The sequence below is a fragment of the Chenopodium quinoa genome, unplaced genomic scaffold (genome assembly GCF_001683475.1).
Source record: "Chenopodium quinoa cultivar QQ74 unplaced genomic scaffold, ASM168347v1, whole genome shotgun sequence".
Lineage (NCBI taxonomy): Eukaryota > Viridiplantae > Streptophyta > Magnoliopsida > Caryophyllales > Amaranthaceae > Chenopodium > Chenopodium quinoa.
In genome coordinates, this window is record NW_018742966.1 from 721,765 (window position 1) to 741,972 (window position 20,208).

At 38.0% G+C, this 20,208-nt stretch overlaps 1 protein-coding gene across 2 annotated transcripts; it reads right to left on the bottom strand.

Annotated features, from left to right (window-relative positions):
* Positions 1-13: 13 nt before the first annotated feature.
* LOC110728971 (protein SPIRRIG-like) lies at positions 14-20,208 on the bottom strand. 2 transcript variants are annotated; one of them, XM_021908653.1, is made up of 20 exons: positions 20,034-20,208; positions 19,384-19,680; positions 18,295-18,364; positions 18,116-18,201; positions 17,784-17,919; positions 17,640-17,696; positions 16,235-16,408; positions 14,658-14,849; positions 14,489-14,554; positions 13,234-13,348; positions 11,648-12,792; positions 10,767-11,457; positions 10,581-10,683; positions 9,377-10,476; positions 7,623-9,273; positions 4,451-7,474; positions 3,581-3,889; positions 3,144-3,450; positions 2,860-3,006; positions 14-1,800 (listed from the first exon to the last, which is right to left on the bottom strand). In XM_021908653.1, exons 2-20 carry the CDS (start codon positions 19,599-19,601, stop codon positions 628-630), a joined length of 10,764 nt encoding a protein of 3,587 aa, XP_021764345.1. In that variant the 5' UTR covers positions 19,602-19,680; positions 20,034-20,208; the 3' UTR covers positions 14-627. The 2 variants fall into 2 exon arrangements, with proteins under 2 accessions (XP_021764345.1, XP_021764346.1); XM_021908654.1 differs by having other exon boundaries at positions 19,384-19,684.

The following is a 20,208-nucleotide window of genomic DNA, read 5'->3' on the forward strand; positions in this document are numbered from 1 at the left end:
GAATCTAATGTGAAATTCTACTAAATTTTCGAAGCTGAAATTTCTGTAAATTCAGTGTTTTACAGCAGTGTACAAAGTCCTACATGTCTAAGAAGCCTCCTCAAAGACATTCTGAGTGTGAAAAAAAAAATGAAGATCCAAAGAGAATGATGCTGGCAAATATAACTTTGCATAATCAAACTCACGAATCATGTTAATTAATCCGCCGCTTCGTCCCTTCTAACCCTCAAAAACAGGGAAGAAAGGGAAACAAAAACACTATACAATTGATTACACACATCCCCTAATTAATCTATTTACATCCAACATTTTTAGTATATAAGTGACAACATCCCTCAAGCCTGAAAACCGCCCTCCGCCATGTCCCTTGAGCATCAAGCACATCCACTATATGTTGCAACTATGTCAGCAGTCTCAATGACATGCACTCAATTACCAAAACTCATGCGAATACCGCACTTTTACAATTACAGCCCACGAGAGCCCTGTTGTCATGCTTCTTCGGTCCTACCTTGCTGATAGGCCCATCAAAACCTTAGCAAGGTTCTATTGGCAAACCAATTGTAGCCTCAAGACCTTACTAAGGGCTGCAAAACAGTCAAGTATACCAATATCTAAAATTCATCATCAACCGTGACTAGATGAACCCCTCAAGCTATCTCCAGGCAATGTCCATGACAGCAGATGTCCAGCAGAGTCACCACTCAATAACTGCTTCAGATCAGTTGTCAGATGAAGTGCAGTAACAGGATGCTTATGTGACTTGAGTACCTTGTGAAGAATCAATCTGTATTCTGGTACTTTTGCAAGAGCCAAGCCAGCTGTCCCATTGGCAGTCGGCTTGAGCTGGGCACTTTCCTTGTTGGTATAGTGAACCATTTTCCACACCTTGACAGCCCCACTCTGATGGCCTGTTACATACCAGTTGATGTCCTGCCAATCAGACGACATAGAACTTGCCACTGATAAAATGAAATCAGAAGGAAGCTGAGAGGTATTGATCACTGCAAGGCAATCACCATTGATGCTCCAGATAGCAAGCAAAACCCCAGCTGCAGTTATGATATCACCTGTTAAGTCATTGACATAAACTGCTGAGACAGGTGATGGAAACTCCGGGAGTTGCCTTACAAAAGCTAATGAGCTCAGGTCCCACAGAATAACAGTACAATCATCTGAACCACTGACAACCAACATGTAAGGCTGGCTCACATTAAGGCATGACACCTTGGCCGAGTGAGCACAGAGTGCCTTCTCCAATTGCAAGCGCCGTAATCTGCGAGGGCTGTCCTTTTGAATTCTCCAAACTGAAACCAATCCATCATCAGCCCCAGTAACCACAGTCTGACCATCATGGGTGACACCTACACACTGAATTTGGCTTCCTCCATGAAGATTCTCATGTGTTGATAGGAGTTTATCTTGATCGTAGCTCATAAATCTCAGGCTACGGTCAGGGAAACCCCAAGCTACATACTTTGCATATGTTTGGGGTTTAAGCACGTGATTTGCTCCAGCTACTAGAATTTTGTCATTAATGGTTACAATCTGAGAAATGGAAGATGAGGTCTTTCGTACATCATGAGGAACAAGATTGACAGAGTATTTTAGAGGGTGAGGCGGCTTTCTGTCAACCTTCCTCTTCACATGGGGTTTTTGGAATAGTTGTTTAGGAGTCTGTCCAAAGTGATTGATTTGTGCGAGAATAGAAGCTTTCATCGAAGGGTCTGTAACAGAATCTATGTCCACACTACCTTCGTATGTGTAATGATAGAAAACATTCGCAGCATCTTCAGCAGCCTATAAATTACACAAGAAAAACATGTGTTAAGAGCAGCACAGAGGAAAGGGATGAAGTACAATCTACAAGAACAATAGGACCAAGAACTAATCAGACCAAAGAAGCTAACAGAGGAAAGGTATGAAGTACAATCAACAAGAACAATAGGACCAAGAACTTAAGCATAGCATCAATCTTATATTGTTGATGGTTGTAATAAATCTTTTAATGTCAGCAAAGGGTTAAAAATTGTACTGTCAACACTTGCAGATTATCTGAAATGAAGTCACACTCACACCACAGTATAAAAATTAAAGTAGGAATGCAGCTTGTATGTTCAATTTCCGAGATACGATATTCATCAAGGTGACTTCTACAAAGACTTTATGTCTGTTGTTTAAACAGACTACAAACAAATGTTTGCAACACAGTAATACCAAATCAATTCAAGAAGATTTCAACAAAAAATGATGGCTTGGAATTGGAAACAATGAATACACAATCCTACATTTAAGTTAACATTGCACTCTCTTTGCCCTGAAAATCATCTAACTTCTTACTGATCAAGTAAAAAGAGATAGAAATGGATTCTTTCTTGAACTTCTTCCACAATCAACAATTACCTCCTCAAAAAGTCAATTTAGGTATTATCATGAACCTACGTATTAAACAATACCAACAGTTGATCTAAGTTAACATACTTAAGCCGAAAAGTTATCACAACTTTTACTTTTTTCCCAAGGTACTGTCATGCTGTATGATTCAAGTAGTCAGGGTACACATTAAACTCATCAAGACTACAGCCTAACATCTTACGAAAATACCGTACTTCTCTTCATGAACCAAATGCTTGATCAGTAAAAACTCAATGAATGACAAATTTGAAACCACTCGCACAACATAATCCAGGGAAAGGAAAAAGAGGGGGAAAACCGGAAAATTAAAAGGGAAAAGAGGGCTAAAGGATGCAAAAAAACAAATTAATGGTGTCCAGGGTTGCAGAAAGATAAGAAAATGCTAAATTACAAAGAGTTTAACAATATCATCTAAAAGGCCCAAAAAAAAAACTTATCACCAACCTTGCCCCTTTGCTTGTGCCCAAATATCAAGTCGATCCAGTGATGTAGATTTTCAGATACATAATCACATTCAAGTGCTTCCCTATGCCTTTTGATGAATTCCCTGGCACTGCCTTTTGCCCATGGAGGTAGGACGACATCTCCAACCTGGTGGACACCAATTGAAAACCATAAAGCCAATACTTCCAACCCTATGTTGTGTAAATCAGGGAAGGGGAAAGGTGCTTATGAATTCAAACATGCATTCTTTTAAACCAACAATGAAAGAAAAAAAAAAGGCAAACCTTTTCCCCAGACTGTTTCTCCCCTAGGTCAAGATTGAATCTATTCTCGATGAACTCAGGCATATAGAAAAATTCTGGTATCAACTCCTTCACATCAGATGTATTTCCTTTCCCAGCAGCACTACCCCATGTGTCCCGGATACTATTAAATAGACGATCAGCATGATCAAACTGCCCACCTTGCAGCTTTTGATTTTCAGCACTAAACGGAGGCAAGCGTACAAGATAGAAGAGAACAATTCCGGCACTAGAATAATGCGAGCCATAATGAAATTTTGGAACCTCAGGATCATCCCAGCTCTCATACCTATGAGGAAAAACATTATTTACTGTTAAGATACCTTTACAGGATATTTAATTCAAAAATATACAGTAAATTACTCAAATTAGACAAGTAGCACACCAGAAAGCACAAATCATAATGGACAAGAACAAACCTCTTTCTGAACTCCTCTTCCCCTTCGGAACTTTGACAGCCCATAGGTTTGTCAAGTTTGCGAAATGTGCTGGGTTTTGTTAAATCTAGATCTTCACTCTCGTAATCAGCAAGAACCCATGGAAAAACGGGATACTGAGTAAGATCACTGTATCCACGTCCTGCCAAAGTATTCAGGTGCATGAGATATTGGAAGTTGCTAATTTCTCCATTTTGCCATCTCTTAGAAAAGGATTTGGCCATAAGCTTGAAAAGACGGCTACCCTCGTTGCTTTCTTGTTTGGTTGCTCCCGAAATAGTTGTGTCCAACCTGTTGAAAATTATCAATGTCTGTCAAATCATCTAGGGAAAAAAAAGAAGAAAAAAGACGATGGGAAAGATTCCAACATTCTTTAATTATTACTGGAAGGTATTTATAGATCTGGTAATTTATTGATGTAAATATAAATTTTACGATCTATATTCTCTAATCTCATACTAAGTCAGTTGCATTTCTTTAGGTGCTGTATTGCTGAATAGAATTGTTCAGGTTGAGACGGCTAATTTCAAAATAATGAGTTTATGATTGCAAAATAAATAAATAAAATAGTGAAAGAGAGGATTGTCAGATTTTGGATATTTGGTAATATCCAATCCAACAAATTTTGGATATCTGAAATCTGCAGATAGGATACGGATATCTCATCTGAAATCATATTTCTTATCGGTGAGCGGACCTATGCTCAGTCATAGCACAATTTTAGCACAGGAATTCATACTACTAAGACCCATGGCTGAGTTATTGTATTAGCCATCATTTAATGTAAGAAAGTTGTATACAATCTTCCTACCCTTGAACACAGAACAAAGCAACTAAGAGTTTGGGACTTACATGCTATTTCTTGGTAGATTCATGGCAACCAGATTTTTGAAAACCTCTTCCCTCTCCTTCTTGTGGAAAACCAGGAGGTCATTACATCCATCCATGCTAAATATTTCAATGGCAACTGGGCGCAGCTGGTAATCACGCTTCAATATTTCATGTACACTATTAAGCTTCCACATACGCCAGGGATGTGGCAAAGTACCACTAGCACAGACTTTCTCCTTTCCCCAAGCACCTCCATTGTAAGCCCAGGCCCTTCCCCCTGTACAGGTTTTGGCAGCAGCAGCCCATGAAGATGTTGATTTAGACTGAAAATCCATAAACGTTGTATCCTTCTTCACTCCTAACGCCTGATCTATAATAGACAGTTCGTCTTCAGAGTCTTTCTCACATATGCATCCAGTTCCATCAATATAAAAGTTCTCAATGACATATAGGCAGAGTTCTCCTATCAGAAAGATACCATCGTGTTTGTCAAGACCAACAACTCTCTCACAATTATACCTGAACCGTATCTTCTCAAGGGGTTCCAAGTAAGGTCTAATGAGATACTCCCCATTGTCCAATAACTCTTTATCTGATTTTTCCTCTGAAAGTCTAACATCATCAGTTCTCATTGAAGAAGACACTCCGGCAGATTCCAACTCTGATCGACCTAGTACGCTGTCAGAAATAGGACCAGATACTGCACTAGACCTTGTACCAAACTCAACTGCAGAATGAAGACTTGCTTCATTGACACTGCTAGCACGATCATCAATCAATGCTGCTCTGGCAGAAGAAACTTCTCTAACATCATCAGAATCTTTAACAGATAACTCATCATACAGCTCACCTTCTAAACTCAATTGCTGGGAACCATCCACTAATAGTTGAGAGAAAGAGCCTGAACCAGAGTCAGAAGCATCAAGAGCATTCTCAGGTCTCTCTTTAGATAAGTCTGCCTTTCCAAAGTCAAATTGCCAATCTAACACATTCTGAATGGTATCAACTTTTAATTTGCAACGCTCAAGCTTTTTCCGCATTCGGTATGGACCTTCAATGGGGCAGAGCTGCCACTCAGGCTCACCTGATTCAGGAGTCTTACGAGTTGGAAATATGCCTCGCTCATGCACAAGCTGCTGAAGATGAGTTTGCCACTCACTCTCAGCATGGAGGACCCACCCATACTTATCTTGACGCACAACACGCAATTCTGTTGACATGGCATCTCGAACTAGTTCAAGTGCATATCTACGTTCTGTTATTTGCTCCCAGTGCTTTACGTCTGATCTTGCCAACTCCTTTGATTTCTTGATCAAGTCATTACCACGATGACTCTCCATTGATCTGATTCTTATTCCTGGAAACTTAGAAGATCCTGCAATAGACTGCACCCACATAAGCCCAGCACCCTGCTCCAGAACTTTGTTGACAGTGTGTTGAGAGCTTTGAAGCCACTCAAAAAAACTTGATAAGCTCCCAGTCAAGAGTTTATCAAAGCCTCCATGCAATACGTCCAGACGATTTGACTTCGAGACAAGCAAGTCTTCAAAAGAACCCCTGCGATGAACTAATAGATACTTAAGGATATCTATTGCCAAATTCTTAACATTTGGTCTTTGGTCATGAAGAAGTGATATCAAGTTAACACAAAGACATGAGTTCAGTTCCGCATCTACATTACTTGGGCAGAAGACAATTCGTATATGCGCATCCAATAGTTGCAAGACAGTGCAAATATCAATCCCAGTTTCTTCTTGATTGGAGGTTGCTATTTGTTTAATCTCATTCAAGTTTGATATTCCTAAGGAAGAAAGAAGATCATCTTCCCCAATGGTAACCAAAAATGATGGAAGAAAGCAATACAATATCATCCTATTTGTGTTTTTAAGGATTGCAGTGATGTATGGATCAAGTTGCCTACTTCCTCTACCAATAGACAATAAGCCTTTTGCAGCAGAATATGATTCCTCAATTCGGCCATCTTTGTTAGCCAGTTGCAGCATCGACAGCAAGAATTCCAATGTTCTCAAAACCCCAGTAGGTCTCGGAAAAGCACCCATGTAGACACGATCAACTATCATGCCACATAATACATCTAAATTTGATGACCAGCGATTCTTATCCAATTTTTTAGAATTCTCCTCATCATCACGCAGAAGACGCCTTTCCAGAAAGTTCATAACTCTACTAAGGCAAAGACCCTGAAAAACTAGCACAGCTTCAGAGTCCGCATATAAAGGAACATTCTCCAAAATCCGTTCCACCATGGGCACGGCTTTTAGCTGGTCGGTCAGAACTTCAGAAAGAACCTCAGCCAAACAATCCAATATAGCAGTAGCACCTGCAGCGCACGGTCCCCCACCATATCCAGAATCATCAATTTCAAGCAAGAGCTTTGAACTTATTAAAAAAAATGAGCTTTCAGCAGATGGTCCTCGAGGACTGGATTTCTTATCCACAATTGAATCACTTTCACCCATAGAGTTTGAAGAAACCAGGGATGCATTCACATTAACATGAGGTTCAGAAGCGAGTACAACACCAGGGGACCCACCAGATATTGGTCCCAACTTGGAGCCAGATTTCTCAGATAGTATGGGCGAATTAGGCATTGCAAAAGATGTGGAGCTCTGAGAATCTGTATGGATATTCGTATTCAGCGTGGTTCTTATGTTTTGGACATTGACATCAATGGTACTGGAGGGGGTCATGGATGCCTTGTCAATGGCTTCGTCATCTAGGTTCTGAACAGCTAGGGGTTGATCTTGTGTCACTAATTTTACTTTGGGCTCATTTAATAATACACTAAAATCATCATGTACAACAGTTTTGCCATTCATTGGAAGAGGTATATCTTCTGAGCTCGTGCTGACCTGTCCTTGAGGGAAGCTTCCACCACTTATCGATGTCTTTCCAGACTGATCTTGATCCTGAGGCAAACTAGAGAATGTATTCTGAGAGCTATTGGAATCTTCAAAATCATTGGCATTCTTCTCCTCTGTTTTAACAGAAAGTTCTCTTGCAAGTTTAACTGCATAAGAAGCCCTGCAAATCCAGCCAAATCTCCTAATTCATGTGTGACCGTCTAAAATATAAAAATAATAGAGAAAATCTGAACAAATACTGAAGGGGTATCCTCCACATATACAGTGACATACACAATATAAATGCATGATAAGAGACAAAAGCATACCTCACACATGAAAAGTATAGCTCAACACAGTTTTCAAGAAATTCTGTTCGCCTGCAAACACTAGCAAACGACGGACACATTTTTGCCAAATCAACCATAAACCTTAAAATTGAAGTTGCAGCAGCAGGGGCTGAAGCCTCCCCACCCATTAAACGTGCGGCATATGTCTTATGCATTAAAGCTTCACCCTGAAGTTCCCCAATCATATCAGAATTTTCCTCCGCTAATTCAGCAACAAGACTAGGACCAATCTGTGAGAGATTACCGGTTTGGTGAGCAAGCATTGACTGCTTACTTAACCGATCAAATGTAGATTTAGCCATAGCAATAACAGATTCCAATACTTCAACAAATTTTAACTCACTATGATCCCCATCACTAGGCACCAAAGCATGAAAGTCCAGCATACGAACTTCTGGTAATCTGGGGTAAACCGGCTTGCCAAACATCAAGCAGAAGAGAATATAATATATGTCTGGTGAATCATAGAAACTCGGAAGCACACGTGTTAGTCCTGGATAGCCTCCACTTGTCTTGAATTTAAGAGCAAATGTCGGAGAAGATGTCAGACACACACCAAGAAGTGTCATAATCCAACGCATACTCGATGGATGAACAGCTTCGTCAAGGAAATATGTAATTATCCTAGACGATACCACTCTATGCCACTGCTCAAGCAACTCTTCAGATTTTATGGTCACTTGTAGATCTATGAGCATTTCCAGCAACATATTACGCACAATGACATGCTTCCCCATTGGCTCCCGTACAACCACTGGGCGACTTGTCAGCTGAGGAGGATCAAATGTCATAATCACAAACCTTACCACATTTTCTAGTTCAGAAGCAAGAAACCCATCTTCCAGAATGACTCCAAGCAACACAACTAATTTTTCTAAAACAGGCACCTCAACATCACCTCTCTGTAGAGTAACCAGCAAATGCTGCACAAGATTGAGTCGTCGAAGAACAGTAAGATTATGATATCTGTACCAATGGATGGATACTAGATGCTCAAGAAAGTTCAGCAGTGCAATCTGGATAGAAACTTGTGCAGTCACCCAAAGTGTCCAATCCAACAACACATGCTCAACCATATCAGCATTAGAAAGGACAATGCAATTTGAATTCTCAGCACGCATGTCAGCTGTCTCGAGCTCTGATATATGACTAAATGCATCTTTCTGCGCAGAGAAATCATCCATGTCCCCGTGAGATCCTAGTGAAGAAAACTCATCGCGGAACTTGGACAAATTGAGCTCCTCAAAGCTGGCCTCAGGAGCACTTGTTACAGGAGATAAGCTAAAATGAGAAACCCCCAGCTTCTTTGGTTCAGAAAATGAAGCCTCACAAGCAGCAATTTTGAAAAAAATCTCAAGACAGTGCATGTCGAACAGTGACATTCTCCGGTACAGAAACAGGGACAGTAAATGATACCCCCGGCAAGCTTGCATTTCTCTCACATTTTGTGGATTTTGATGCAGAGCACACGAAAGAAGAGTCAATGCCATGTGTAACATATCCCTGCTTTCAGCAGCCTCAACCAGAGCAAGGACTGACACCATTCCCCCAATTGGGTGGATGATATCACCAATGACACAAGGCTTACAAACATAGATGTCACCTTGAAGACGTCCAAAACGAGGAATACCTGCCACATAATTTTAAAAAATACAGAAACAAAGTAAGAAATCTCTAAAAATTAAACAGTTGAGAAGGAACTGAAATTCACAAAACAAGACTAATTTATATACCCCCTATTGGAGAAGCAGCAGCTGATGTAGGATCAACAAGATTAAGCAGTGATAGAGTCCCAGATGCTCGAAGAGGTTCTGTAGATGTCCCGTCGAATGCAAAAATTAATTTTTTCCCAGATAGCTGAAAGGATAGGTTTCCAAGACGTTCCAAGTCCCAAACAATCCCGCTTCCATCTGCCCTTGAGATGCCAGGCTTAACAGAATTGTCAGGCTTTTGTGTTGCAGCAACAGTATTCACATCAGCCTCCAATGAATCTAGTATGGCCATGCTATCCCCACCACAAGCTTGATTGGGAACAAATTGCAAAAGGTCTGTATCTTGAAAAAGACCTCTATAACCTCTACCAAGAATATACATGAAACATATACAACCAGAGGTAAGCACTTCTTCAAAAAGATAGCAACTTCGCAGCTTCCACTGAAGTTCACTAACTCTTGCATGAGTGGCTGGTGCACCTATTGTTATCTGCAAAGTTTTTCCAACTGGAGATGGAGAATATCCAAGTTTCCCTGTGTATCTCAGTTTCCCATTTAGATATACATAGGCAATACTAGCTTGGAACAAACCAGCCAAAGCATTTGGTTTGCTGTGAACCACAGCAAGATGATGCCACCGACCTTCCTCCAAGTCTGAACCAGAAAATGATAGTGAGGATGAATTACTTGTTGCAAGAGTAAGAACTCCATCCTCTTGGAGATATAGTTCTGCGTAAAATGTACTTCCACTATCTACAGTTCCAACAGAAAACAATCTCAAAACCTGTTGCTGCTGTCCAGAAGAGCTTAGCTTCTTAGGTCCAATTTTGGATTCAGTATCCTTAGCCGATGACTTTAAGAAGTTCTTAAACTGAAACCAGCAAACAAAGGAATAACCGGCCACTGGAGGCCATGATCTTTCCCCGAGAGAGACTTGGATACAAGCATGACCCACTTTGCTCATGTCCATCTCAACAAAGGGAGCCAAAGAAACACTTTCTGAAGCCATGTCCTCCATAATTATTAATCTTTCCATCATGCCAACAAGACCATCACCTGAATTCTTTTTCCTCAACTGAAGAACATATCGGACAAGTAATCGAAGTTCTGATGTAGACAGCCTAGACATGAAAAAAGAATTTCATAAAATTTTTGGGAGAAGAGAGTAACATTGTCAAACAAGGCATCAAACACCGTATAGGATACAAAACGTAAGTTTCTTTACCTATATGCACCCAGAACTTCAACAATCCTCAAAGCATGTACAAGTAAGGGTGATGAGCCTTGAAGGAAGGGGTGAATCATCTCCAAAAGAAGTTCCACACAGCCTAAGAGCACGTAGAAAAAAAAGTTACAAAACTGTAAACAGCAGAATGAACAAAGATAAGTCAAAGACATTTATGATTCCTACCAACAGATGTAAGGTTTTCCTGATTAAAAGGTCCAGCACGAGCAAGCTTTTCAATAAGCTCCAGAACCTCTAACTGAACCTTAGGAGTAAATAGCAGCAAGGACCGCAAAATTACTCTGACAGCACCAGCATTATACACCCTCTCCATTGCAGGATTGACATCACCAGAGGGAGTAGTCAAAACAAAAATGGATGATTCATTACCAGAAGAAGTATCACCACCAGAAGGCAAAAAAGGGGAAATAACTATTTCAAGAGCAAGCTCCATTAACAAATGTACAACTTGCCTCTCAAAATCCACACACAGCAACCCTGACTCACATAAGAGATCATAGAATGTATGTGATGATACTATTGAGTGCAACTTTGTTCTATTAACAGGATTGTCACAAACTGCTGCAGTCACAACACGCAGTAAGTATGTGAGAACCTTAACAAAAACAACTAATTGAGACTGGTCTGTCTGCTCTTCATCACTCTGGAAACTATGTAAAGTAGTCAATAGCAAAGAGAACCCAGTTGCTTCACCAAACACTCTTTGAGCAGAATTATTAACACCTAAGATGCGCCAAAGGGCTCCAAAAATGTCACACTTGGCATCATCATGCAGCTTGTATTGAGATCCTGAAACACTAGTAACCATTCCACTTTTCATCACCTCAAGCAGCACTCCCAATTCTTCAGCATGAGCCTAGTAACAGAAAGTCAACAGTCATCAGTTCACAATCTGGCCAAGCACAGCATTAACACAGAACTTCTATTTTATCAATTATATACAAGCTTAAAATGAAAAGGACATGAGACATTAAAAGACCAGCAAAAAAAAATAACCCCTTCAATTGCATTCAACATATTTAATTAGATGTGAAAGAACTACAAACCTGAGTTAAATCCTCCATAATCAAGCATGACAATGTTCGAAGCACCCCAGAACGATGAACATCAAAAACTAAAAGAGGAAGAACAACAGCAACGCCATTGGCCGATCGAAAAGAGGATTGATTAGCCTCTGCTTTCTTCAGCAACGAAACCATACAATCCCAAGCAATAGAGATAGTCACCTCAACTTCAAATAGAAGGAACTTTCCTGAACCAGAGTCCATGAGTTTAGGTGATGTGATAATAGCATCTTTACTGTCCAAATGTTTCTGGAAGCCACTTTGGCTGGATTTCTTCTCAACGGGGTTGATTTCACCATTTTGCTGGTCAGGTCCTGACTGAAGCTTGTTGTGCTTCAAATCGTCTAACAAAACTTCAAGTACACCAACTTCTCGCAGCACTTTCTTATACTGCTGATCAAAAGACAGCAGCTTGACAAAGAAAGAAAGAATTGTTTGCTTCAAATCAGATGTAGTTGGTTGCTGTAGTAGGCAGCAAAGTGACAATAACTCCTGCTCAGGAATACAATTCACAACAGTGACAGCATATTCAAGTATCTTTAATATAATGTCTTGCAAAGCAGGTGGGAAGCCAGACATATTCAGGATGAAAAGTGGCACAGTTCGCAATTGCTGACACATTTGATAGTTCTCAATATGACTAGAAAATATCTTAAACATCCGATTTAACACTTCTGCCTGCAACTCAGTGCAGCCAGCCTTAAGAAATATATCCTGCAGCATCTGCACTGCTTCGAGGTCTTTTACTTTAGCATTTCCTTTCTCCCAAATTTCATCGGTAATTAAGTCCAATGACGGTGTACGACTCCGGCCATGACCACCACCTTTGGCATGGGATGCTTTAGAACTTTTAGATGCAGGTGGTTCTGATGGACCTGTCTGAGCTAAATTAACAAGAACATCCAGCAACCTAGAAAGTGCAGGCGAAAGATTTGAGATTCTTCCATCTCCGCTGTCATTAACTTCCTGTTTTCTTGAATTGACAGTTGCAAGAGAGCCATCCACAGCTGAACTATCAGAAGAAGACTGGTTTGGAGGCATGGAAGCCAGTGTTAAAGCAAACTGAACTAGGAAGTGATATCCATGAGCATTATGTATATCCTCCCGAAGTTTTACACCTCCAGCCTCTGCAAGTCAATGAACATCATCAGAAAGAATATATACATAAAACTGATGTTGCATTACTAAAAAGAAACCGTAGATTGAGAGTAGAAATGAAAAGAAAAAAAAATCCCTTTGTCCCAAAAAAAACTTCTCATTTCTCTTTCATTGCTTGTCCCAAAACAAGGTTTCCTATTCTACCTTTATCTTATTAAATCACTCCATTAAACCATTATGGTCTTCACTTTCTATCACATAATTTTGAATTCACTTGTACTTGACAAAACCTCCCACGAACACTCTCCTAAAACTATGTACCCATGGGAAATGGGAAGTTTTTGTGAAATTGAGGGACAGAGCAAGCAAATCTAAAGAGAATGTAAATTCCATAGACAGCATTAATCTATATATGAAGGATTAAAGAGAACTATCGATGCTTATGACAATGCCAGAGCAAAAAAAATTACCAGGCCTATGGGAAAGCTCAATGCATTCCAGCAACAAATCCACGATGCCTATTGTGTAAGAAGGATCTCCGAAACGAGGATTGAAATCCTTAATAGCCATTAGAAGAGCTCTTATCTGCAATATGGAACAATACAAAGTATTATAATAGATGTGGGTGGTGTTGTCCTAATCTAAACTTAGCAGCCCAATACTTATGACATGATTTTATTAGTCTTGAACTTACCCAAACTTGTTAGCCCTTAGCATTATATTATCTTAGATATTAATTATTAGACCTGAAATAAGTAAAAATTGATCATGGTCTGGGATGCGTTGGCCTTAGGCCTAAAAGTTCAATTTAAGCATAAGTCCTGATCATGGTCTGGGATGGGTTTGCCTTAGGCCTAAAAAAGTCCAATTTAAGCATAAGTGCCAAGTCTGTTCAGGTCAGGCTTATGAACGGATTATAATTTTCACACCCAAAACCTGGCAAAGCAGGAGAGTAGGCCTATAGCCAAAACAGGGTCTATAAATAGATGGACAAGGCGCGGATTCTTTTTATGCGCTTCAGGCCCAAGTTTCTGCACAAACCCGCTATTTTTGTGGGCCGGACTATGTATGATCAGCATTAAAATAAACAGAAAAGGTGCAGACTATGTATGATCAACATTAAAATAAACAGAAAAGGTGCAGAAGCAAACTGTAAATAAAACTTAATTAAACCAGAAAACATCCTTGTAAACCCTGCAGTAAATATAAAATATTACTAAATATTAAACAAATTTTAGCTAATAACTTGACTCTTAAAACCTACAGTTATCAAATTGGAAGCTACAAAAACGAATTTAAAGGTTAAAAAGGAAAAAACTGATATAGAGCACTGATTAGTTGTGTGCACTAATAGTCACTGTCAAACTGATATAGACAAGAATCATCATCTGCTGAGCATAATTTGCACAACCTAGATGGAACCTTGATCAGTCTAGTTGAATTTTTTTAGATGATTCGGCATATCAGAAATTCACAATAGACATCTCTAGCTATTCTTTCAAATAAACAACACTGCAGTCCTGGAATAGCAATGAGAGTTATCATACCTTAAACATATTCACGGTCAAAGGAAGACACTATCACTTATTCACTTAAGCGTCTATCTTCAAGGAAATGACTTATTAACCCATCAAAAAAAATGATAACGTCTAAGCCATTGGCATCTTGTTACAGCATCAAAATAACAGAGACTGAAGCATGTTTCAATAGAGATATACAGCATACCAAGTGATGTTTTCGAATATATTTGGCCGTACTTCCATTGTCATTCACTAGAAGCAGATTTAGAATCTGCAGTAAGAAAAATGAGCTTTCAGAAACCCTTTTAAGGCAATAGATGTCAGCATATGTGATACAGTGAAAAAAGGGTAAATTATGCCAAGCCTGAACTTGCCTGCATTGCATGCCTGTGTAGCTGAATGGAATGCAAGGGAACAAGACCATCTCTATATTGCATAAAAACAGCCAATGAACCATTGACAACCATTTGAAAAAGTAGCTGCAGTGAATCATCCTCAATCAAACTTTGAGCCGCACAAGGGTGGCTCGCTAATGCCTTCATGATGTGCACAACACTTCCTTCAACCTACAATAATAAATGACACAATTCAACGATCTGCATTGCTTTTATATACAACAAAAATCCTATTGACATTTCCTGAAACAGAAGTAAAATAAGATCGGAACCCGCAAAGTTTTCAATGCAGCAAAGAGCACAGTAAACCAAATTTTCACGAAATACTATGATAAAGACAGCTATCTTGAATTTCCACCTTCCAGGTAGAAGATCAAAATTAATTAACGATAAGAATAGGTTGACAGCATTAACCAAAACCGAATTCACCAATATTTCCTAGAATTAATGAGATACCTCCTACTTTCATGCAGATCCATGTTTTGCATAATTACATTTCGAGCATATATTGGTTTCTAAGTAGCTTCTAACAATCTTGCCTTTAGAATGGAAAACTGGTGTCAATAAGTAAGCTTCTAACAACCAAATTTTCCAAAATCTTACCCCTGATATAGTCATGTAGGTACTTGGGCAAATTATGTAGGTGTAATTAGCAACCACGAATGAAAGTTGGTTCACAACTACTTAATTACTGTATAGCAATTCTCTAAAATCACCTGTATTAATAAGCAGGAGAAATCAAACAAATTCATGGACTCGTATAATTTATAAATTTTACTGATGTCGAGAAAGAGCTAAAAGTAGACCTATTTTAACAGCATTTAAACATTCTTACCAAAAGCCTCACAGCATTAGCTACATAAGCTCTTAAGCAAAAATTTTGAATTATTAGACACACATAAAAAAATATTAAATAAAAGGAACTATTGGCAAACATTGTCTTTTCCTTGTGCACTCTCATAAATTATATATTATAATATAGCTTTTGTCTACCATTGGTAATTTGCTTAACTTCTTTCTAAATAAGATTGCTCGTCTTTCTTGACTACTTCTCTACTCGCTTCATTAGTTTTTCAAAAGCAATATATAAGAAACTCCATTACGAAAGCTACAAAGACAAAATTGTCTCTTATCTCATTTTATTTTTTGTAACACTTTTGGTTTTCATAGGTTTCTTTTTGTATGTTGCACCATTAAAGTTTTACTTTTTTCATTAATAATTTTTACAAACAATTTACTCACACCTTACCCTTCCTACCTACACCACACAAATACCACGTGTGCAACTCTTTCTCCTACCAACCCAACATGAATTTCTCCCTCTCCTACCTACCTCAACTTTGATTCTACTATATGTACCCAAGAAAAAGAAATGAAAAGAGTTGATATCTTTACCTCCTTCAGCAACATGTCTTACCATTAACATTTAGTATGAATAACTTTAATGTATAAGTACTGGAGTAGTTCATGATACAGATATAATGAGTGCAAAACATTCTATATGCCATACAACTTGTGTGCTGCATGAGTTAAATAAATGTAATCATGCGACTCACCTCCAGCTGACGAGTACGAAGACCACCAGCATCTACATGGTCACTAACTAATTGTTTATCATGATCAGAATTCCTTTGACCATTATTTCCTCCACTGGAACCCAGGAGAGCATTTAAAATACGAATAAGACAGCAGAGAATTCCCGAATCAAGGAGAGACTGTTTATCAATCGGCTGCAATTATCAAATCATAGGACATGTGAGTAGAATGAATCAACAGTACATCACTTTTTTTATTATTGACAGCTATTAAAGGAGGGAAAGAATCATTGTCAAAGTATATAACCTAACAGCAAGCACATGCCCAATAGAATCATAATAACTTGATCGATAGATATCTATTTAATAAGTTTAGAAAAACCATTTTGGTGTCATACAAATTAAGGTCCAATTTGGAAGCAGCTTGACAAAATAAACATTAGCCAGATAGCACTCCCCGGAAATACAAAAGCAACATTCCACCAGATTGGCTAATAATATGTAAAATATTTATATGTAAAATATTTATATGTAAAGTATTGTTAGATTGGTCTCAATGTATATTTTTGAAATAATAATATAATTTTATAAACTCTGTCCAGTGGGTTTACCCTTGCCAGTCCAAAACCTAGATAAAGGAGGAGGGTTATGGTGGGCCAGTGACATCCTGAACTTTGTACATCGCTTAACATGAGCCACAATAATTGAGGGTAGTACATGGGTGACCTCCTCGAAGTCCTCGTATTGGTTCATGTAACCAACCCCACTTATGGGATTAAGGCGTTAAAGCAGAAGAAGAATATAATTTTATAAAAACTTTATTAGACCATCTATATTGGTGAGACTCAATTTTGAGTATTAAAATACAAATGAGTTGTTTTTTACCTTCAATGGTGATAATCTACTTCTCAATTTAGCAACTCATATGAAGCCTAATTTCTCAATGGTGAGACTATCTAAAGTATAATAATGTCACTTTCAATTTATGGCCCACCAAATCCATATTATAAGTTTGTCAAAAATAAAAAATAAAAATAAAACTTAAATAAATTACAAATATTAAAATATTGATAAGAGCCCACACTTTTTGTCAAATGAGACCAAAGTTGAGTATTTAAACTTAGCAACTTTTTTTTGGAGTTGCTAAGTTTAGATACCAACTTATTGGTATCCTTTACAACAAACAACTCTCTTCTAAAAAACCTCCTTCAAGTCTCACCATTGAAAATAGTCTTAATGTACACATAAATTAATTCCTTAATAGTCAAAGTAGCGCGTTGAAAAGTAAATGAGTCAAACCAGTGCATCTATTGTGAAACTTCATATTTCCGGTCAAAATAAAAATCATAATGCAACAAATTATATAATCAAGCAGACAAGGCAGAAATTAAACTTCACTTTCTTACGAGGATAGTAAAGCACATACCCCAGATATAAGAAGTTCAATTGCACTTAGTAGATTCGCGCCAGGGCATATGCCATCCTAAAAATGAGATTGCACGACAGATGAGATTACATCACAGCACAAAAAGATCAGTCACCAGCAATTATATTCATCATAAGAACAGACCTTTGTAACCTCTGCAAAAAAACGTAATACTTCCTCTAGAACTAATGATCTCGCCTTGTTGCTAATTTTTAGTTTCTCAATATCTGTAACAAAAGCCCTTCCTACCACGAAAGAGAAAATATGTGTTTCAACTAACCTGTGAACAAAATCAAAAATCCAAAATTAGTTACTCGATTATCTACAAGAAAATTTGTCAGTCTCAAGTAAACCTAGGTATATACTAATAATAAATACAAATATATGAATTCAGTGTAGATAAGATGTAGGGTTAAATTTTTCTTTAAACATTATAGGTCTAAGGACAATGAAAGAGAGGTTAGGTACACCCGTACATAGTAACTAACTGTGCTACATCGGCAAGCTGCTTTGCTAATTTACAGAACGCATCAACAGCCATGTTCAAGGCCGTTTCCTTTTCCTACAAGACAAATAACATGTAAGCATATTTAACTACATTGAAAAGGACAAAATTTCAAGATCAATTCTAGAGCCATTCAAAAATATAAGATACCTTCTCCGAACTTGAAGAGCGAAACTCTTCCCAGAATCTCTTGAAGTCACTCTCGAGCTCGTGTCTGTCCCTGAAATTGCAATAAAAAAAATTAAAAAAAAAAAAATTACGCTTTTTACAAGTAACTCTGTTACATAACACTTTTTAACTTTTTAAACCTGAACAGGAGAGTCTCTACTTTTGGTAAGTCATCGGTTTATCAACCCAATTAACAAATGATCAGCTTAACAAAAGCAAACACTTCGTGCTGACCTTCCAAGTAAAGGAGTCATGACTACATTTGGTCACTTTATAACTACAACTTAAGGAATTCTCTGAAGTAGCAGATCATGGCATAAAAGGACGTAATCAAATCTTCAATATAAGTCATAGACATTCACAAGACCAGCCCGAGTTAAAGCAGCCTAATCGAATTCAGCAAAGGAAGGGACCTGAATACCAAATAGTAAACGCATAATCCACTAAACTAAGACTAAAATTAAATTTTAATGTTCATTTCCAAAGGCTTCAACCCAAGACGTAGCCCCAACACTTCCCCTTCACAAAAAACTCATATTCCAATTACTCTATGCATGTGCACAAGGTCTTCCCAAACTTCCACGGAATAACATCTAATACAACTATAAACAAGAAACCTGAAAATGGCTTGAGCATTGACAATATAACCATAGTCAATGCCGAACTAAAATCTATCATAAGGACAGAAATCCCGTCAACTAATTTTCTCCTCTAAACACCTTACTCATATCCTCCCACAACGCTCCTACCTATAAAAATGCAAATCCTACATTTCAATTGATCGAACAGATCGATACCGAATTACCGATTCCTCATTTCCTGTATAATCACAGGAAATACCACACCAAAATCAATAACAAAAAACCGCCAATTCAAAATTAACAACCTCGCAATCTAATTTCAACTGTAGCTGAAGCTGAATTAGGTAAAATCAAGCTCTACTTCAAATTATAATAATCAAAATACCAAAACAACATTCATCAAACAAAAATAAATTACAACAATTATTCACAAAATAAATAAAATCCAGCAAAAACAATCTTTAATCGAAAGATAGAAAGAAATGCATACCTTGAATTGGACAAGTAAGCGTGATGATAATCTGATGAAGAAAGAGATGCAGCATTGTGATTATCAGCTGAAGATGAGAGAGAAGAAGACGGAAACGACGACGATGACGGCGAAGGAGACGGAGAAGATTGCTGCTGCTGCTGCTGCTGAGTTAATCCAACCTTCTCTCTCAAGTCCTTAAGCAATGTTGTCCATTTCATTTTTTTCTTCTGGAACATCCGACGACGCCGTTTCTCATCCGACGACTCGGATCATTCCTCGCCGTTAGATCCGATTAATCCAACGATGCTAATCGATCTAGCTTCCAGCTCAAATTCAACACCAAAAAATTTCTCAAAAAATGTAATCAAATCAAACTTCAAATATTACAGTACAAAATGCAGAAATGTAGATCGAAATTATTGAAAAAATTAGGGCTTCGAACAAGAAATTTTATTGAAATTTAGATTTTTTGATGTTTTTGATTTAAGCTTGAAATTTGAAATTTATTTTCTTCCTTTTTCTTCGGCAAATTTTATCTTCTGCCCTAAATTTGCTAGCAAAAATTCTGCAAAAAACGCGTTGAACACTATGAAATAGGGAAGAAGATTTTCTTCCTTTTTGATATTTCTTTTTTTTTAATAATTTCCAATTTTGAATAAATAAATTACCTCTGATTTTTGTTTTCTTTTTCTTTTTCTTTTTCTTTTTTCTCTCTCCAAAAAATAATTTCCTTTCGTCTATTTGCTGTTTCTTCTCCTCGTTTCGCGCTCTCCTAAATTGATATTAGTACTAGTACTAATCTCATTTTCTCTCTCCTATGACGTCATAAATAAAGATCCACGT

Bases quoted from the DNA above. Each gene is read 5' to 3' on its own strand.
- LOC110728971 (XM_021908653.1), bottom strand. From the start codon at position 19,601: ATGTTCCAGAAGAAAAAAATGAAATGGACAACATTGCTTAAGGACTTG. The intron at 12,793-13,233 runs GTAATTTTTTTT...ATTGACTTGCAG, and splicing joins TGAGCTTTCCCATAGGCCTG to AGGCTGGAGGTGTAAAACTT. The intron at 9,274-9,376 runs GTATATAAATTA...ATTATGTGGCAG, and splicing joins TGCTGCTTCTCCAATAGGGG to GTATTCCTCGTTTTGGACGT.